The sequence below is a fragment of the Phragmites australis genome, chromosome 1, assembly GCF_958298935.1.
Source record: "Phragmites australis chromosome 1, lpPhrAust1.1, whole genome shotgun sequence".
Lineage (NCBI taxonomy): Eukaryota > Viridiplantae > Streptophyta > Magnoliopsida > Poales > Poaceae > Phragmites > Phragmites australis.
The window spans coordinates 3,654,053-3,674,855 of NC_084921.1; the positions used below are offsets into that span (position 1 = coordinate 3,654,053).

The 20,803-nt window shown below is 41.0% G+C and overlaps 1 protein-coding gene across 2 annotated transcripts; it reads left to right on the forward strand.

Annotated features, from left to right (window-relative positions):
- The first annotated feature begins 11,664 nt into the window (after positions 1 to 11,664).
- Positions 11,665 to 19,871, forward strand: LOC133920816 (transcription factor GTE4-like). 2 transcript variants are annotated; one of them, XM_062365419.1, is made up of 5 exons: positions 11,665 to 13,085; positions 13,169 to 13,220; positions 13,400 to 13,522; positions 13,641 to 13,725; positions 19,280 to 19,871. In XM_062365419.1, the coding sequence occupies exons 1-4, from the start codon at positions 11,850 to 11,852 to the stop codon at positions 13,709 to 13,711; spliced, it is 1,482 nt and encodes a 493-aa protein (XP_062221403.1). In that variant the 5' UTR covers positions 11,665 to 11,849; the 3' UTR covers positions 13,712 to 13,725; positions 19,280 to 19,871. The 2 variants fall into 2 exon arrangements, with proteins under 2 accessions (XP_062221403.1, XP_062221484.1); XM_062365500.1 differs by having other exon boundaries at positions 13,650 to 13,725.
- Positions 19,872 to 20,803: the final 932 nt, after the last annotated feature.

A 20,803-nucleotide genomic window follows, 5' to 3' on the forward strand; every position in this document is an offset into this window, starting at 1 on the left:
TGCATGGCTGTCGCAGATCGATTTGAGAGCTAACAGCCTAGGTGCGGGGTCACCAACGAGTTCGGGCGGAGTCATTGGATGCCAAGGGCGAACTAGCTCTGGGCGCCTGTCCTCCAGCCCCTTCCTCTTCGACGAGCTCGAGCGCCAGTGGGGGATGGAGCTCGGGTGGCATCGTTTGTACTTGTGCTTGCGGATTTACGGGAGAGATTGATGGCATGTTGTGGTTATGCTGCTCCGTGAGGAAGAACAGGCGATGGACTTGGATTGGAGCTGCGCGTGGAGCTGGTACTTCGATTGGAAGAGGAAGGTGCGACTGATTTAGGGAAGAAAAGCTAGATGGTTGTTGCTAGTGTGCTTGTATTTGGACTGGCGATGAGGGAGAGAGAGGATTGTAAGGTGCTGCTGATGTTTGCCTTGAGAAAGAGAGGAAGATGGTTGCTGCTTGCTTCGTGAGAAAGAAGAGCATAGAGAGGGGAGGAACTCATGGCTGAGAGAGATGAAATATTGCTGCTACTATGCTCTACTAGTGTTGGCCGATGCAAGGAGATATAGAATTAGGGGAGAGAGAACTATTTGGTAGTTACAATATATTTATAAAATATAGTTAAGTGGAAGAGTTAAATTTAAGGAGTGTGTTGGATCGCGTTAAGGAATAGGGAGGGAATTAGGATAGAGAGCTCTTTGTATAGAGGAAATAAGAAGGTAAATTTAGAGAGTGGATTAGAGATTTTCTTAGAACTCTAAAAGTACCTAAGAGCCTAAAGATACTCTAGAATATACCAGAAAGATACTCTAGAAAGTCTTGCTTCTTTTCCATTTCGATGGGGCTTATATACTTGCCCGGTTCATTACATCGGTGATTAAGAAGTAAACATGTTTAGCGTGGTAATTAAATAGTGTTTAATGACACAGTTGATTACAACAGCGGGTAATTAAAGTTCAAGGAGAGCCATTCGATCTTCCATCTACACTTCACATGACTCCCGCGACGTCTCTGAATGAAGTCGGCAAAGAGGTATTCAGGTGAGTGACTTTGCCTGTTTTTTGAACTGACTGAAGAACTTTATACTTAGCGGTTGCAGACTTCTGAACTTTTGGCTCTCTGAACATTTAGGTCTTGACAACACCCCCTTATGAGATCAAACTTGTCCTCAAGGTTTGAAACCATTGAATGCCTTGTTCATGAATGAGATATCCTCCCATGTAGCATCTTCAATGGGTAGATTCACCCATTTCACAAGCCATTGTGCTAGCACTTCCCCCTTCCTGGGTATAATTCTTCTATAAAGAATAGCTTCTGGTTCAGTCCTAATTTTTCCATCTGGACCAACCAAAGGTACTCATGGTAAAGGGGTTGCATGCTTGACATGATGTCTTTTCAACTGGCTTACATGAAAAACAGGATGTATCTTAGCTTTTTCTAGTAGCAGTAATTTATATGCTCTGTTGACTATTTTCTCCAACACTTTGAAATGACCATAGAATTTGGACCTTAATTAGGACCATAGAATTTGGACCTCAATTTGAGTGATCCTCTCAGGCCAAAGGCATTTTGCATGTAAGGTTGCATCTTTAGATACACCATTTCTCCTACCTCAAAAACTCCTTTCTGTTCTTCTTTTGTTTGCAAATCTTTTGATTCCTTTCTGAGCTTGTGCCAGATTCTGCTTGAGTCTCTGTATCATGACTTCCTTTTGGTTGATGGTCACTCATGCCTCTTTTGAGATGTTGCAAGGTAGAGACAACTCACCAATTTGAGGAGGGGGATAAACATACAATGCTTGGAAAGGTGAGATCTTGAGGGAGGTATGGTTGGACGTGTTATACGACTATTCTTCAGTTGGCAACCAAATGTACCATTCTTTAGGTTTTAAGAACACCATGCTCCTTAGGTAAGCCTCCAAACACTGATTGGCCATCTAACTGTGGATGATAGGTAGTATTGAATTTTAACTTTACTTTGAGAGCCTTAAAGATTCCAGTAAACACCTTGCTAGTAAATATCATTCCCGTATCACTAATTATTGAGATGGGCATGCCATGTAACTTATACACATGTTCCATAAATAAATACACCACTTGAGCCATTGTATATGGATGAGCAAGAGCAATGAAATGAGCATATTTGGTTAGCCTATCCACCACCATAAGAATAACATCTTTACCTTTTGATTTTGGCATTCCCTCAATAAAATTGTAGCAAAAATTGCCCCATTAGACCATGATTATGATTTTTGTGATTAATGATAACATAGTCAATAAGACTAACATGTTTGTCAACAATATATGTTAATAGGTTTTATGGATGCAATATATGAAGAAGTCACCGTAGCCGGGACAAAGTTAGACTGAATTGGAGAAGTCCTAGGAAGATTTTCCTCACTGAATGATCCGGTGTTTGAACTCATCGGAGTATATTTGTCAAATGGGAGAGAGGTCTGAAGATTTCACCGGAAGGTTCACTGTTTGAGCAGAGTGCTCACCGGAGCAATTCTTCCAGAGAAGGTGATGTAATGAAGAATGAAGGTTACGCCTCACCAGATAGTCCGGTGATCAGTGGGAGTTGCATCGGAGTATTTTCAAAGAAAAGAAGAGAAAACTCAACCCACCGGATGGTTCGGTGTTGAGAAGGATGAATGCACCGGAGCATTCTTACCAGAGAAGAATGCAGCCGTTGAAGATTGAAGGTTCAACCTATCGGATGGTTCGATGTGAATGGAATGGACACCGAATAATACACCGGATAATGAACAATGCAAAGAAGCAAAACGAAGTTCAAGGCATCGGATGGTCTGGTGATGAAGGTTGTGTAACACAGAAGCATTATTTCCAAAGAGGGTTGCATTGGCTCGGTTGGCTAAAGTCAACTCATCAGATAGTCCGGTGATGAAGTGATGTGCACCAGATGCATACACCGGAGTAATTTACACAGAGAAGAAGGAAAGACTCAAATGGCTCAGGATAACTCACCGGATAGTCTGGTGATGAAGATGAAGTATACACCAAAGTGTCCAGTGTTCACAGAGGCTTGAGTGGGGTTCCAACGGCTAGTTTGTGAGAGTGTAATCACCGGATGATTCAGTGTTAGTACTATTATTCTCATCAGATCATCCGGTGTTAACAACTTTTTAGAGTCGTCTGGTTAACGGTTAGTGCGCGAATTTGAGGCTATAAATACCCACCCACTCGGCCATTTGAAGGTGTTGGAGTTTAGAGAAGTTCATGTATACCTGAGAAGACATCTAAATCACTAAAGTGCTTAAAGTGATTATTCAAGGTGATTAATCACAAGATTAGAGAGTGTTTAGTGCTTATAGGTTTAGAGAGAGTGTTGCTAGGTGATTGCTGCCTAGAGAGTGGATCAATGAGTGATCCAACCTTGTACCAAGTGGTACGTCAACACATTGGAGTCTTGGTGACTTGCCGACAAGCTTGTTGACCCTCCGACTTTGTGTGGAGCGGTGGCAAGGTGATTGTGTGGGGACACAGAGACCTTTACCTTGGTGGCTCAAGCTCCGAAGTGATCACGACGGCAAGAAACCAGAAGAAAGAAGAAAGGCTAGTGGTGAGATCTTACCTTGGTGGCTTAGTAGCTCATCCGAGTGGAGGTTTTGTCTTTGTGACTTGGTGACTTAAGAGCCAACCGAGTGCCGACTAGGAGCATATCCTTTGTGGAGCTCCAACGTGGACTAGGGGTGACATTCATGCTATCGATACTGCGGAAAAAATCCTTGTGCCGAGTTTGCTTTCTCTACCTTATTTATGTTTTCGCATTTACATTCTTATAATTTACCTTCTTAGGTAGGTTACAAGCGCTTTGATCGGTAGAGTAGACACACTAGATAAACCTAGAGCACATTTAGATAGAAATTGATATAAGTTTTATCTTGTGTTATTTTTAGAGCTGAAATAGTTTTGAGTGTCATAATTCACCTTCCTCTTAGGACGTTATCGATCCTCTCAATTGGTATCAGAGCTAGGGCTCACATCTAGCTCTACAATTTGTGTTAGGGCTTCACACCTTTCATAAGGTCTCGCTAATTTAATGGCATTTGAGCCTTAGTTTCATTGTGATCGGTTAGGCTTCACCACCTAGTGAGTTGTGAGGTTAGGGGTTAGGATAGATTCTCATAGTGGTCCACTTTTCAATGGCACAAACTTCCCTCGGTAGAAAATTCTAATGACTTGCTATTTGTAAGCCCGAGGGTTAAATGTTGGAGAGTCACCAGGAGAGACAACGTATCATCAACAAGGAGAGACAATTAGATGCATTGGCCAAGAGTATCCTTTTATCATCTATATGTGTTGATGCATTTAATCGTATTTATTCTCTCACCAATACACATAATATTTAGATTAGTCTCATTGAAATATATGAAGGTACAAAGAATGTGCACAATGAGAAATATCATGTGCTTGTTACTAAGCTCAATAGCATCAAGCAATTACCCTATGAAAATGTTATTGACATACACTCACATTTGAATATTCTTGTAAATAAGATCAATGTGTTAGGTTTGACGTCAATTGAAGATGATCAAGTGGTGAGAACTTCAAACTCTTCTTTCGAAGTACAAATGGATAGTCTCCATCATCTACGACAACAATGATATCAAGATGATGACTTCAAGTTAAGTGCTCAGCAAAATCACTGGCCATTAGATGACAATAAACATGAGAGTTGAATCTTCTTCCTCATCTGACACCAAGAATCTTGCTCTTACAAGCAAGCAATTTCAATGCCAACACATGAAGGCAAGGATGAGGAGATAAGAGTAAGAATTAAGCTCAAGCAAAGATGATGTGATCAAGATGAAGAGAGCTATGGAGAGAATTATCAAAGCACATCAAGTGATGAAGAAATTGATCGTAAGATGGTCAAGCTCTTCTCAAAGTTAGAGAAAAATATGAAGAAGATCAATGCCAAGGTTGATCATCCTATCTTTATTAAAGACTTGATCAAAATAATTGATCATGTTAAGAAGGAGAAGAAAAAGATCAAGAACAAGAGGGAGACAAGGGAAAGAGCTAAAGCATTCATAGGCATAGGAAGATGAGTGAGTGATGATGAAGATTCAAGCTCAAGTGATGAGAGCATCACCATCCACTCTTCCAAGAGAAGCTCTTCTTCAAAGTCATCATCACACAAGTCATCTTGCAAGTCATCTCACAAGTGTCTTATGGCCAAATGTGTGGATAGCGATATAAGTGATGATGAATCCAATGAGGGTTCTCCCTCATATAATGAACTCCTTCATTTTATCAATGAGCAACAAAGGGACCTTAAGAAATAATCAAAAGAGCTTGAGAAATTAAATGAACTTAATGACATTCATGCTACCTTTATTTCTAATTATGAACAATTATTATGCAATTTCAATTTGCTAAACAAGGAGCATGAAGAACTTAAGACTAAATTTGAATGCATTAAATCTCAAATTAAGGCCCCTTTGAAGTAATCTATCTCTCTATTTAATTTCAATCCTAAGGTAGATGCTTCCACTTCTTATAATGATTTAATTGCTTTATCTGGCTCACTCCTTTGCAATGAAATTTGTATTGAGAATGTTGTTGTAAAATCATCTAGCAACCTCATTGCACAAGAAAATGATGAGCTCAAGCAAGAAGTAGAGAAGCTCAAGGTGGACTTAGTGAGTTTAAAGGGAAATTGACATGTCCAACCTACTCAAGATAACCGTGCTTTCATGGTGAAGAAGTTTGCGGAGAGTCAACCGTGACATGCTTCAAATGTCATCAAGAAGGTCACAAGTCTTTCTAATACAAGCAGGTCAAGAAGGAGACAAAGGAGAAGAAGAAGATGGCGAACCTCTCAAACAAAACCTTCAACTTCTACACCAAGCCCAACTACAAAAATAAGATCAAAAGTAACCACTACAAGCTTAAAAAGAAGCACAATGATAAGATGGTTGCACACATGATTGTGAGAAAGAATTGGGGATGGAACCAACCCATTTGTGTGCCCAAAGAAGTCATTAATAACATGAAGGGGCCCCAATCGGTTTAGGTTCCAAAGAAGACTTGAAGCCCAAGGCGGCTATGGGGATTTGGAGGCTTGACTTACAAGATAAAGTGAAGATTGAAACAAAGAAGCCAAGTATACAAGATGAGTGCATTGATAAAGATTAAATCATCACATACCTAAATCCATATCCAAAGGTATTTAAGGTAAATGAGCTACATGCAAAAAACCTCTTTATTATTCTCATTTATCTCATCTAGGATTGTATGTGCTTATTTCAATATATTGTAATGCATAGTGTAGGTTTTCATATGGTATGTTGCTTGTATTTATCTCTAACCCATGAGCAACCTACATGGTTTATTAGTTGTAGGTACCTTACATGACACTAGTTTTTTATTTGGTATCTTTTATATATCATGATCCAATATATAGGATAAATTCCTATCGTTATCAATAACAAGTGCATATATCTCACAAGTATTCAACACTTGTATACACACATTTATGGGGAGTATATTCTATATATTGTGATTTTGAGACTAACATATGTTGCAAGTTGTATCTCTTGTAGTCACATGGAGCAATCAACATGTCCCTGGAGGTATGCAATGCTTAAACGCTTTAATTGATATCATTGTTAAATATTTTTTTTATTTAAACTACCTCCATACATAATATAGTTTAAACTTCCTATCTTATCATAATTATATAGTTGTGCATATGTTTTATTCTCATCACATGTATAAACACATATAGGAGGATTTTAGACTATATTATGTGAGTTTTATGAATTATGATGCATATGCTTTCATAGCTTTCAATAGGTATCATTACAATTGGCATCATTTTTATTGCATCATGATTTGTGAAGCTCTCTCCTATGAGCTCTAATGTTCTTTCTTTGAGTTTAATATGTGCAAATAGTCTTTTTTGGGAGATTATTGACAAAGGGTGAGAAGTTTGATGACCAAAGAAAGGAATGCAAGATGAACAAAGGTGGAGATATTATAGCAAGTGCAAGATACATGAATGTTAACAAAGGGGGAGAAGCTCTTGTTTAGGTTAATTAAGGGAGATAGTGACATTGAAGAAATGAGGAGCCACAACAAAGAGGATTAAATGGTAAGAACATTCATCCAAGCAATGTGGTAAGATCTTGTGCTCGTTTATGATCATTAAAATTGGTATCATTTATTATTTTTCACTTGCTTTAGTTGTGTTGTCATCAATCACCAAAAAGGGAGAGATTGTAGCGAAAATAGACCTATTAGGCCATGATTGTGCTTTAGTGATTAATGACAATACAGTCAATGTGACTAATATATTTGTCAAGTATGCTTTAGTAGGTCTCATGGATACAACAAAAGAGAAGTCACCGAAGCCGGAACAAAAAGAGGAATGAATTGGACTTATTCCATGAATTTTGATGTGATCAAATGGAATGGATTTCTATATAATCTTGTATAGATCTTCACAAGCTTTTCATAGAGCCCAAGATCATCAAAATCGGAGTTTGGAGCGAAAAGTTATGCCCAAAATACATAGCGATGTTCTGTTAAAATTTGCCTGACCGGATAATCCGATGCTCACATCAAAATTAGTACGGTGCTACGCCGGATAATCCGGTGAGAATAATAAAAAATAGTCCAGTGTTCACAGAAAGTTTGAAGCGGAGTCTTTTGCCTCACCGGATGATCCGGTGTTCATAAAATAAACACACCAAACTATTATTTTCAGAGAGCTCCAAAATAAATATATACACATAGGATAATCCGGTGCATTTGTCCGGTGTTTAGTGAGTCATTACAGGATAATTCGGTGTTCACAGAGCCTTGAGTGGGGTTCCAACAGCTAGTTTGTGAGAGTGTACTCACCGGATGATCTGGTATTAGTACTATTGTTCTCACCGAATCATCCGGTGTTAACAGCTTTTTAGAGCCATTGAGTTAACGGCTAGTGCACGAGTTTGAGGCTATAGATACCCCTCCACTCAGTCATTTGAGGGTGCTGGAGTCCTGAGAAGTTCATGTACATCTGAGAAGACATCCAAGCCACCAAAGTGCTTAAACTGATCATCCAATGTGATTAAGCATAAGATTAGTGAGTGATTAGTGCTTATAGGTCTAGAGAGTGAGTTGCTAGGTGATTGCTGCCTAGAGAGTGGATTAAGGAGTGATCCAATAATGTACTTCTTGGTACGCTGGCACATTAGAGTTTTGGTGACTCACCGGCAAGCTTGTTGACCCTCTGACTTGGTGTAGAGCGGCGGCAAGATGATTGTGCAGGAATGCTAAGACCTTTACTTTTGTGGCTCAAGCTCTGAAGTGATCACGACGGCGATGAACCGGAAGAGAGGCTAGTGGTAAGACCTTGCCTTGGTGGTTTGGTGGTTCATCCGGGTGGAGGTATTGTCTTTGTGACTTGGTGGCTCAAAGGCCGTGATCGGGTGCCGACCGGGAGCATATCCTTTGTGGAGTTTCAACGTAGACTAGGGGTGGCATTCATGTCATCGATACTATGAGAAAAAAAATACTTGTGCCGAGTTTGCTCTCTCTATCTTATTTACGTTTCCGTATTTACTTACTTGCAATTTACCCTCTTAGATAGGTTGCAAGCATTATGTTTGGTAGAGTAGACACACTAGATAAACTTAGATCATATTTAGATAGAATTTAATATAGATTTATCTTGTGTTATTTTTGGAGCCAGAATAGTTCTAAGTATCCTAATTCATCCACTCTTAGAACGTCACCGATCCTTACATGATATATCAAAATGCCATCCTTACCAAAGATAATCTTATTAGAAGGAAATGGAAAGAGACCCTAGTTGTTTGTTCTGTTGTCAAACAGAGAGCATTGATCATTTGTTCTTTGGGTGCACCATGGCCAAATATATTTGGAGTTTGATTGACATCGTCATTGGGGCCGATTATCGGCCAGAGAGCTTTGATCAGCACTTTCTTTGGGTCAATCATTTCCTCCCTGGTGGAGATACCCTTTATATGACAACCTTAGCTGCTTTTGTTTGGGCAATTTGGAGAATGAGGAATATAGTAGTCTTTGATAAAAAAACCGGTTCGAGTTCCAACTGAGATTGTCTGTTGTGCATGTTCCTTTCTTTGTTATTGGGTAGGTCTCCATGACGATCAGCACAAAGCCACGCTAGAGGTTGGAGCACAGACTCTGCAGGAAACGGCTCTCTTCTTCCACCTCAAGAAGCAAGAAGGTGATGCTGCAGTGATGGCAAGGGAGCAGATCAAAGAATGCGTCCCCACCGGTGCAATCGTCAACAGCTAGTGGGTGTGTCGTTAGTAGGATGTTGAGAGCCAGAGGGTGGCTGAAGGCTTTTGTATATGTAGTTTGGGGTAATTTTGCGTGTGAAGTCTGGAACTTTGGCGTTAGTAATAGGTGCTTCTTTTGGCGCCCTTGTGAGATCTCTTGTGTCTTTAGTTGCTCGTCTATTTGAAAGCTATGTGCCTGTGTGTAGTAGGCAGCCCTCAGTGCTGCGTTAGACTTTGCGATCGTCCTAGCTTCCTCCTTAATCTGTTTTGTTGTACAGGGTTCGGTAGGGAGGAACAAACTAGTGGTAATTTCATTGATTTAGGGTAATAAAATTCGGGGTTAACCCGTTCTGGAAAAAAATGATTTTTTTGTGTATTCTTCAATACAAAGTTGCTTATTTTGAAAAATAATCTCCTTGAACAAAGATATAGGGGGGGGGGGGGAGAATGTGTACAACTTTAGGAATTAGAAGAACATTTTTATCAGCTTAGCTGTTTGTTTGCAAAGGAATATTCTGCAATGGGCCAAAAGTTACACGAGATATAGGCCAATTGAAGCTGCCATGTCAATGGTTCCTTCCTCGTACCTTTTCAATGAACTCAACATATTCCGATAGAAAAGAATGCCTAATGATTAAACAACTGCAGTAGTAATAGTACAAAAGAAAAAAGATTACCTACTTCTTAACACCGTCATTAGCACTCTTTAGGTCTCCTACGTCACTATATATATGCTAATTTTGCCAACACAGCAATAAGAAATTGCTTGCACAATATAATCGATTTGCTTCTGTAGATTATCCATCTCTTTGCTTCCACTATATCAGTTAATGGAAAATAAAAAGATTCCAATTCAAAGAACATAGAAACCATCAAAAGACACAAATAAAAAGCCACAATGCTTTTGTGGCCTATGTTTAAAGAAAAGAAGACTCGAAAAATAATGAATTGACATGTATAGAATAAAAAGGAAGACATAAATATAAAGTACTTGACAGCCTTCAAATTTTTATGTAACTCGGTGGGCATACAAAGCTAACTCATTTGGGGGAGGGGAACAAAATCAGTAGAGAGAGAGAGCCAAGCAGGAGACGAAATCAACATACGCAACTCGTGAGTTCCTCCCTGCCTCGTTAACTTCTCGGTGGCCACTTCCATCATGTAAATGCAAATAACCATAACCAACTAATGATTTGTGGACTTGGTGTGAGAAAAGGAAAAAAGGATACGAACATAGATTAACAATCAAAACTAATCGTGTGAACAGGACCGTGACCGACGTGCGAACGCGTGGCTGACGTTGAAACTTCCACGGATCCATGCAAAGCAACAGACGCGCAACCGATACCCAATTGAGTGTGCAAGCCAGAGTGCACGAGCATGCACGCTCGAAAACTAGTCTTTACCTTAGAAGATTTACTACTAAATAATCATTATAACATGTTACACTGCCATCATTTAAAGGAGAAGCTGTGCTGAGAATAACGAACACTTTCTATTGTTTGACTTATTATCTTTTCACCGAACACTTTCTATTGTTTGACTTATTGTCTTTTCACCAACCTAAGATGGTACACTTTTGGGTAACCACATGTATGAAAAACAAAAGAAAGATGTTTTTGAATAATCTTTTAAGAATTTGTCATCAGTTTATTCTCAAACGAAGTACCAGCCCTCAAGTTACCCCGTGCCATGTATACAGACATACATTTGCAAACTCAATATGATTTTAAGTTTCAAATTATTACTCGTAATAAGTGCACTCAACACGATTTCAAAACCGAGAACAATATAATATTTTTTACTTTATTTGGTTAATTAGCGGCAATAAATGCTATTAGCGTGATTTTGCAATGGTGCGGCAATTAGTAAGTGTACTTAACATGATCTTTTAACGGCCGGTTACTTCCGTTGACCATTACATGATTAATTCTGCATACGCATATATATCATACACAAACCAGATTTTTTTTGAGGAACTATAAACCAGAATTATTTTGGCGATATTGCAAACAACTCATCATATATTGGAAACCAAAATCCAAGAAGAAAATTCGATCAATAATGCATTGGAAAGGAAACAGTAGATGAGCTGAAATTTTGCCAGCAATGGGAAAGGAGAATGGGAAAGCAGACATTTCCAGCAAAAGAGGGGGACAAAACAGAGTAGGCGAAAAAAAAACGTCGTGTCCCTTGCACAGTAGCAACTGTATTAAAAAATCAATATAAAACAAATAAGATATAGAGCTATTATTTTAAAAGAAATCTAAACCTATATTATATAATTTGTCTATTTAAAATATTCCTTATATCTTCTAAAGATTCGTAAGATGGAAGAGATGGACAAACCGTAGATGAGTTTAAATTTTACCAGCAACGGGGAAGAAAACATTTCCAGAAAAGAGTGGGGGGACAAAACAGTGTAGGCGAAAACAAACGCGGCCGTCCCTTGCACAGTAGCAGCTGCCGTGCCCCCACCACCTCACCGATCCCCTCCCCGTCTCGCCTCCTCCGCCAAATCCCAAAATCGCCGCCTCCGATCCGCCGCTGTCCCCGATCCGCCGCCGCCGTTGACCGCCCAGAATGGCCTCCGGGCCGCCCTCGCCGTCCGGCAAAGCCTACTCCCGCAAATCCCACGGCCCCAACGCCAGCTCCAAGGCCCCCGGCGTCCCCTCCTTCGACGCGCACAACGACCCGCTCCTCCCCACCGTCACCTTCTCGCTGCCCTCGACGCCCGCCTCCCGGCGGGAGCTCCGCCGCCGCCTCTCCGCCGAGCTTGCCCAGGTGCGCGCCGCCTCCAAGCGCCTCAACTCGCTCCAGGCCCCCGCCCCTTCCTCCGCGCTCTCCGCCACCGACCCCTCCACCCCGCTCCCGCCGCACCCATCCGCATCCAAGCACAAATCCAAGAAAGGGGGAGCAGCGCACCCGCCCGTCTCCGCGGAGGCGCGGCGCAAGCTCTACGCACCCGTGTTTAAGAACTGCGCCGCGCTGCTCGGCAGGCTGATGAAGCACAAGCACAGCTGGGTGTTCAACAAGCCGGTCGACGCTAGCGGTCTCGGTCTGCACGACTACCACACCATCATCACCAAGCCCATGGACCTCGGCACTGTCAAGTCCAAGCTAGCCGCCGGGCACTACAAGTCACCACGGGAATTTGCTGGGGATGTGCGTCTGACGTTCCAGAACGCCATGACGTACAACCCCAAGGGGCAGGACGTGCACTTCATGGCCGAGCAGCTGCTGAACATGTTTGAGGAGAAGTGGTCAGAGATCGAGGCTGAGGTATCACAGCTATCACCGCAGCCTCCGACACCGTCCTCGGCTGCACCCAGGAAGCCTAGGGAGATAGATAATTCTAGGGTGTTAGAGAGGTCGGACTCCACAGTTCATGCTGCAGGGATGGAGGCTACACCAAAGCCACATACTGGCAAACCCCCTGTTTTAAAGAAGCCCAAGGCAAGAGATCCCAATAAGAGGGATATGACCTTCTGGGAGAAGCAGCGGCTTAGCAATAACCTCCAGGATTTGCCACCAGAGAAGCTAGACAATGTTGTTCAGATTATAAAGAAGAGGAACTTATCACTCAGCCAACATGATGATGAGATCGAGGTTGATATAGATAGCTTTGATGTCGAGACATTATGGGAGCTTGATAGGTTTGTGATGAACTATAAGAAGAGTACAACTAAGAATAAGCGGAAGGCTGAGCTTTCCGCGGTAAGGCAGGATGAGGCTCAGCATGACCAGGAGCTGGAGAAGATAGAGCATGCGAGGCAGGATGAAGCAGATCAGGATCAGATTCCCACGGTACAAGAGCAGGTATGATTTTTGTTGATAGAGAAATCGGTGCTTGCTCTAAATTTTAGATCCATATGATCCTTATTGTTGTCCTGTGGTTACAGATTCCAGAACCTGAAGCAGTTGATGTTGAACCACCTAAGGAAAATGCAGCAGGTAGGCGACACATGTGCCTTTAGAGCATGTTTTTAATTTCTATAACTGTCCATTTCTCTTTGAGAAAACATCAAATGTGTCACTTATAATCATCATGCTGTAAATGAAACAGTTACTTGTGCTTATAACTTACTTTTATTATCACTGCGAAAGCACCAACTAAGTTTACTCAACTACAGATGACAACGAAAGATATGTGGGTTCATCATCATCACCGGTCCATTTGGAAGACCAGAAGGGAGAGAATGCTAGATCAAGTAGTTCTGGAAGCTCTAGCAGCGACTCAGGCTCTTCCTCCAGTGGTAAATGTTATCTCATTTTGCAGATATTATAACATGAATAGCTTTTGGATTTTGTAATCATCTTTATAAAGGTTTGGTTTGGAGGTATTTGCAAAACACATGAATTTACCTTGAAAAGCATGTGCAGATACGGACACAGATAGTTCATCAGCAGATGGCTCTGATGCTGCACAGTCACCTAGAACGTAACATCTATAGTCCAGGTATATTTTACATTAATGCAGCAATCATTTGCATTTATTCTCCAATAACTTCAGTGAATTCTTCAAATTCAATGAGCTGTTTCGAGCTGCAAATCGCCAGAACTAGCAAGTGTGTAGAGAAAATGCATGTTGTTTGTGGAACTTGCTTAATTAATTAATTGCTTTTTCTATAAAGCTTTTGGGCACACATTTCTTGTCTGACTCATAGAGGATGCTAAATTTTACTGATTGATAGCTCACATGAGCAAGCCGTAATTCATCTAGTAGGGTGATGTATTCTACTTTGCTCAACTATCAGTCTTGAAATGTTTTATTTGCCTTAGTCACTCTGTGTATATCTGCATAAGCTTTAAAAGAAGTTGGCAGACCAATTTGATGATCTGACTCCTTAGGATAGTTGGATGTTCTGATTATGTATACACTAGCAGAGATGCAAATCACCGGCTTCGCATTTTGTGCTAAAGCTCTTTGCATAGACTGTAAGTTAGAAATAATGTGTGTACTGACTACTGAGTAGGTTAGGTGGTGACCTTGATTAGGAGCACACGAAAGAGTAACTTCCCTTGCTGGCTTGTAGAATTTAAGAGACCTCAAGTAGTTCTGAAGCTGATAATCTGTTGATGTACTGAATAAAAACAAATATGGCTTTAGTTTATATCTGGTGGGTTACCATGCACATGATTGAAATCTGAGAAAGCTTCTATTACTGTGATCATAAAATGACCAACAATAGTAATTTGCTAGCCTACGCTAAAAGAAGTAAGTCTGTTGGTAGTAGAGACACTTTTTTGAGGAAAAGTAACAGAGTTGTTCCCTAGATAAATTTGTAAATGGTTGACAAAGTGTTCACATTAATGGCATAGCACAGTTAATTTATGTTGGCTCTGCCCAAGAAGTTGAGATTTGTTGGTAGACATCTCACGTAAATATTGTTTGCCCCTCCATTCGTTCTTTGCATGTAGTCTGAAAAATGGATATTGGTTACTGCTTGTCTTATTGCATACTACTGTCATGTGAAGTGATACAATGTATAGTACATATACCCTTGCCTTGATTTTTAATACAATTATACTATTATACATATAATTATTTTTAATTTGTATTTGACTTAGTTTACTTTTCTGATCTTTTTTCTTCTACGGAAATTCAAAATGTTTCAAAATGATGAACTTCTGGAGAAATTTATGATACTGCTTATATATTTGTACTTCATACTAATTTAATTTAGGTATTTGAACTTCTATGCTTTGTTTGAATGGGTTCCCTTACGGCCTGTAAACTGGACCATGTGTGAAAGTGATACAGTCATACAACCATTCTGCAAAACTATATTAGCATTTTGTGTATAGTTTGTTTTTCTTGAGACTTTTTTCTTTATTTGGGGTGGGTACCGCGACCTTGTCATGGGCAGTATGGGGCTATGGACCAATGAATGAGGATGACTTGCAGTCCAATAAGGAGGACAACCACAACAAACTAGAGCCGGTTGCATGTTACCTAGCGATTAAGTAAGGGTTAGTTAGAGATAAGGATTTAGTATAGGATCATCTAGTTGTTAGGAGTCAACCACCATCTATATAAGGGGCATACGTCATGTATCTAGGGGCAAGCAAGAAGTAAAACCAATCCATCTTCCCAGTCTTTTCCCCTATCCCGTCCCTTGTGGTGCGGCCGCTGTTCGTCGGCGTGACCGCGCTACTTGGGTTCAGGGTCATCCAAAATTGATACATGACAACTGGTATCAGAGCCAACCACCATGCCCTCTACCGCAGAATTCGTCGTGCCATTGTTGGTTCCATCGTCACTATCCCCACGGGCGGCAACGACACCGAGGGAAGCCATGGCGTGGCAACCCGTCGCCTACTCCATCGCAATGGACGACAAGTGATCGCCACCATTTGTAAGAAGCTTGATGCCGTCATCGACGACCTGTCATCAACGTGGGCAAAGCTCGACCACAAGGCGCCCTTGCTAACGAATGACAGCAGGGATGGTTCGTTGCTCTGTTGAACTGTTGCAAGCAATACTTCTAGGGACATCGCACGCCAGAGCACGAGAAGGAGCAGCTCGTGTCGTTCCACTTGACTGGGGCAGCATAGTTGTGGTACTACTGGCTGCCGCCCTTAAGAGGCGCCTTCGTCGTTGGAGGATTTCGTGGTGCTCGTTAATAGATGCTTCATGTTGCCAGTGCTGAACTCCACTGTGGCAATGCTACACGTTGACGGTGACACCGGCGTGCCAAGGGATTCACCTCCAATTAGTGCCAAGGTAGCGCCCGTACGTGTCGTGCAGCAGGATGACGCTAGAACTGGGATCCTTTTCGTTGGTGTGCCACATGATGGCATGAAGCTGGAGCTCATTCCTCTCCCACTGGACGGCAGTACTACGACGATAGGGGAAGTGTGGCCAGTGAGAACGAACTGCAGCGTTCTGTGGCCTCTGCCTCTAGTCTGAAGCTGCTGCACAGCCCATGCCGCGTGGTGAGATGTGTTGTGCATGTCCAGGAGGACGCATCTGCCATCCTCGGCGGTGGGGATGGATTGTTGCAGCATGCTGTGGCATATCCATGGCACTAATCCTCGCCGACATGGGGCTGTTGGGGACTGCCACAACTCGTGGGCGACCTATGTCGAAGGAGAGGTGGGGGAGCTAAGTAGGCAAAAGGCATGGCATATGCAGCGGTGCTGGAAGAAGGCAACCATGCAATCACGTGTCTGTACGGTGTGAACTGCAGGCTCGTGAAACTTCCATGGAAGCCAAGTGGGACGGGGACCTGCATGCATGCGAGTTGGTCCAATGAACCTTGGACATTCCATTCTTCACGAAAGGAGATAATGGAAACCAAGTCATGCATGCTATTTTCAATCACAACTTTGTTTCCTTTTGGAACCAACACCAAGTCATGCACGTTTCTTGGAGATCAATTTGTATTATTCTGCGGGAGTAGGAGATCATGTTGACCAGGAATCCAGGATATTAACAGTCGTTTGCCATATGTGTGCATGGGTGAAATCAAAAGGGGCGTCTACTTGGTGTCAAAGTTTATCTCTTCAAGATTCGGGTTGGGGTCAGTCTACAGGCCAAGATGGAAGTGTTAGGTATATAATCTTTATCTATTACGTATAGGTTATTAGAGTCCTTATCTTGTACTCCCTTATGTACTCTATATATTGCCCTTAAGGGCTACTATTGAATACAGGTTGCTATTCGTAACATAGTATACAGAGCCAAAATTAGGGTTAGGGTTTCTTTTTCTCTAGTTTTTCTCCTTGCATGTTGCAACTTCCACGCATCTTTCCGCAGTCGATTTGATCCCGTCGGCTTCTCTGCTTGGTTCCTTATTTATTTTTAGTGGAAAATAAAGAAATAAAGCTGAGATGTAAAAGGTTTATTTCAGGGTTTTGTTTGTTTGCACCTGCATGTGCATGTCGAGTTAGGTGTCGTGCAAAGATTGCAACCTGGCTCAGTCTAGTGTCATCTTCCTCGAGCTGCATGTTCGAGAGGGGTGTAGTGTCATCGGCAGTATGGGCCCATGAATGAGGATGATGTACAGCCCAATAAGGAGGACAACCGCAACAAGCTAGGGCCATCTGCATTGTTACTTAGCGATTACATAAGGGTTAGTTAGAGATAAGGATTCAGGATAGAATCATCATCTAGTTGTTAGGAGTCGGCCACCATCTATATAATGAAAAATTAGGTGGATACCATTGCAAAGATGCCTATATTGGAAAATACTATTGGCTGCGAGTTGGTCCAATGAACCTTGGACATTCCATTCTTCACGAAAGGAGATAATGGAAACCGATGGTATTTTTCAAATTCGCCCTCTATATAAGGGGCATATGTCATGTATCTAGGGACAAGCAATAAGTAAAACCAATCTATCTTCCCAATCCGTTCTCCTATCCCTTGTGGTGCAGCCGCCGTTCGCCGGCGTGGTCGCGCTGCTTGGGTTCAGGCCTTCTGGGTCATCCAAGATCGGTACATTACAGACCTCACCCCTAAAGATCAGTTCTAACTCTAGGCTCTAGCCCTCTGTTTAGGTGATGCAGTTATCAAACTTACTATCCAAACTGATTTGATCTCTTTATTTTTTTACTCTTTTCTTGTCACTAACCAGGTTTTTGGTCTTGATATGTCTCTCTGCCTGGATGCCATTAACCAGGTTTTCTTGTTACTAACCAGCTATAGCACCAACTACTCCCTCCGGTCATAAATACATGTCGTTTTGGATAAGACATGGCCTCCAATGCATGGATTTGTGATATTATGAAAAAAAATTTCAAGACAAATCTACACATAATTTTAAGGTTTCCAAACTAAATATTTTGAAAGCTATTGTTAGTCAAAGTTTTAAAAGTTTGACTAAACCTTTTTCCAAAACGACATGTATTTATGACTGAAGGGAGTACTACAAAAGATTCTTGTTAGAAATTGATATATCATGCATGCGTTCTTCAGAATTCAAGCAACGAGTGATTAATTGTATGGCTGCTGCTTTATGGAGTATTCTGGTCAGGTTGTTTGTTATTCCAATTCTAACTATATACCGTAGTTGGAAAACTTGGAGGTATTCATATCGGAGTTGATTAAAGTTTACCTGCCCTGCTTTTTGTGGATATCAAGTGGTAGGTAAGTAGGTTTGCTTGGTATGCTTTCCCATTTTCATCAGCTGCCTATATATGGCCATGTTGGTCCAGCCCATTGAGAATTGCTAATATGTTTGCCAGTGGCCGAAAGTTTTCCGATTCAGATAGGAATTTTCAGCATATATATTGTGGATCATTTTGCAACATAAGTTTACACGATAGAAACCAGCTATAGTAATGGCCTAATGTGTGGTAATATCGATTCCCACTAGTGGATGAGGGAAATGTGAAACATGTTATGATATTCAAAAGTCGCCACTCACTAGTCAGTATATCATAAATACGATGAAAAGTTGTAACATTTTAATATTCCTGATTTACTCCATTTTTTTAGGAAATACAAAATTGATTTTTCGTAGCTGTCCTGTAATGGAAACTGTTCTCACTTCTGTGAGGAAAAGATTTTCTTGCTTGACCTTTTCTTGAGCTTAGAGAGATACATGTTTGTTTTGTTCTGTTCTTTTTCTACCTTAGACCAGCTCCTCCAGAGCCTTGTTAAATTAGAACAAGCGCAACAATTTTAGTTGTTGGCTAGTTTGGTAGATGGAAACCATGCGCAATGGGATGCTGATCTGAAACCAACACAGATTGTTTGATTTGATACATTTCTGCAAGTGACACTAGTTTGAATGGCTGGAATTTGTTTTATTGCTATTTACTACTAGTACTACCGAAAGGTTTAAGCTTATGTCTTACTTCCTCTTTTTTGGCATTTTATAGTGACTATTTCAGATACCTAGTTTTTATTGACCTTTTACAGAACTTGTCAATCTTAAAGCAAGAGTTAGTTAAGTAATTCATGGTAGGGAGGCGTGGTGGCTTCCAAATCATAGGAAATATACTGACCATATTTTATTATTACAAAATCGTGAATCTGACATGTCCAATTTCATTCTCTGCAGATATTGATGTGAGACTGTAAAGGTCATAACTCCTTAGTTCACCAAAGATATCTGGCATGAAATTGTTGGCGAGATTGTTGTAAATTTTGGTTATGTAGGAACTCTAACCAATGCCATGTTGTTGGTTGTTGTTTTGGTCTCATAGTGGATGCCCGAGATAGCAGGTGCACCTATGCATCTGTACCATTATTTGCAGTTATGTACTTATTGTAAGTGCTGCACTTACCTAGTCGTCGAGCTGGAAGTTATCTCACATTGGATAGGAGAACTGCAAATTGGGTTAGTAAAACAACCGGTGAGGTGAAGACCAGGAACCTGGAGGCCTCGCCCTGTTGTCAGATTGTGCAATTGTTAAGAGTTGTGTAATTTCTGTTGGTGTTGCATTAGCATTGATCATTATTTTTTGGGTCAATTTGCTGAGTACCATCGTAAAAGTTGCAAAAGTTAAAAAATACTATCGGTGTGTGTGGATGACATATGAGTCATAGGCTCATATGGCATGGCTAATATGTCATCTCGCCGTCAATGGTATTTTATAATATGAGCATTTTTATGATGAGATTTACCTAATTTTATCTTATTTCTTTCATTACACTGCCTGTTCTAATTGTGCTGCTCATGTGTTTGAATTGGAGTCCTCAATGATAGAGAGGAGCTGCGTTTGTTACTCTGGTCTCGTGATTTTATGTTCAGGATAGGAGCACAAGGTAAAACAAAGAAGCCTATAGCAAGTTTTGGAAAACATGTCACTATCTGAAATATTTTCCTTCTGGCCTGTTTGATCTGCGGCCGTTCGATACAATTTAGACGGATATTTCGACTGCTGTCTGCCATTTGGTTTGATGCTAGACATTTTTCTCTTTGCTATGGCTCGACTGTTATGACTTGGTTTCTTGCTATAATTGTGGCGGACATTTTATCAACTACAAAAACGATAGGCTTAAGTCTGTTTTTGCTAAAACTTTGAGATGGGGTTAGTAGATAACACTTTGTTCACTTTCAGGTATGGTAATAATTTCTTATCTATTAAGATTTACATAGAATTTAAGATATTAATGATAGACGATCTCAACTTCTTCCTTAGGTTATAAATTAAGCAATATAAATAAGGTATTTTCGTCCATTAGATAAAGTGCATCAAGAATTTGTTAAAAAAGTTCTATATGAGCGATGAAGCCTTTAGTAACATCGATGGGTACCTCGATTGTGTTTGATCCAGATGAAGATGGAGAGGAGGTGGACTAGCTAGAGTATAGGAGCATAATTGGCTTTCTTTTGTACCTGATAGTGATAAGATTCGGCATCCACTTTGTCGTCTGTCTGTGTGCCTGTTTCTAAGCTTCACTAAGGACGTCTCACCGCTACGCGGTAAAGCGTATACTCATGTACCTTAAGTATACTCTCGAGTATGGCTTTAGTTTTTTGCATCTTCTTCTCTCTCCCTTCAAGGTTTTTCGGATACAGATTTTACTGGTTATAGAATTGATAGGAAGAGTATTTCCGGTACTTGTCATTTCTTGAGTA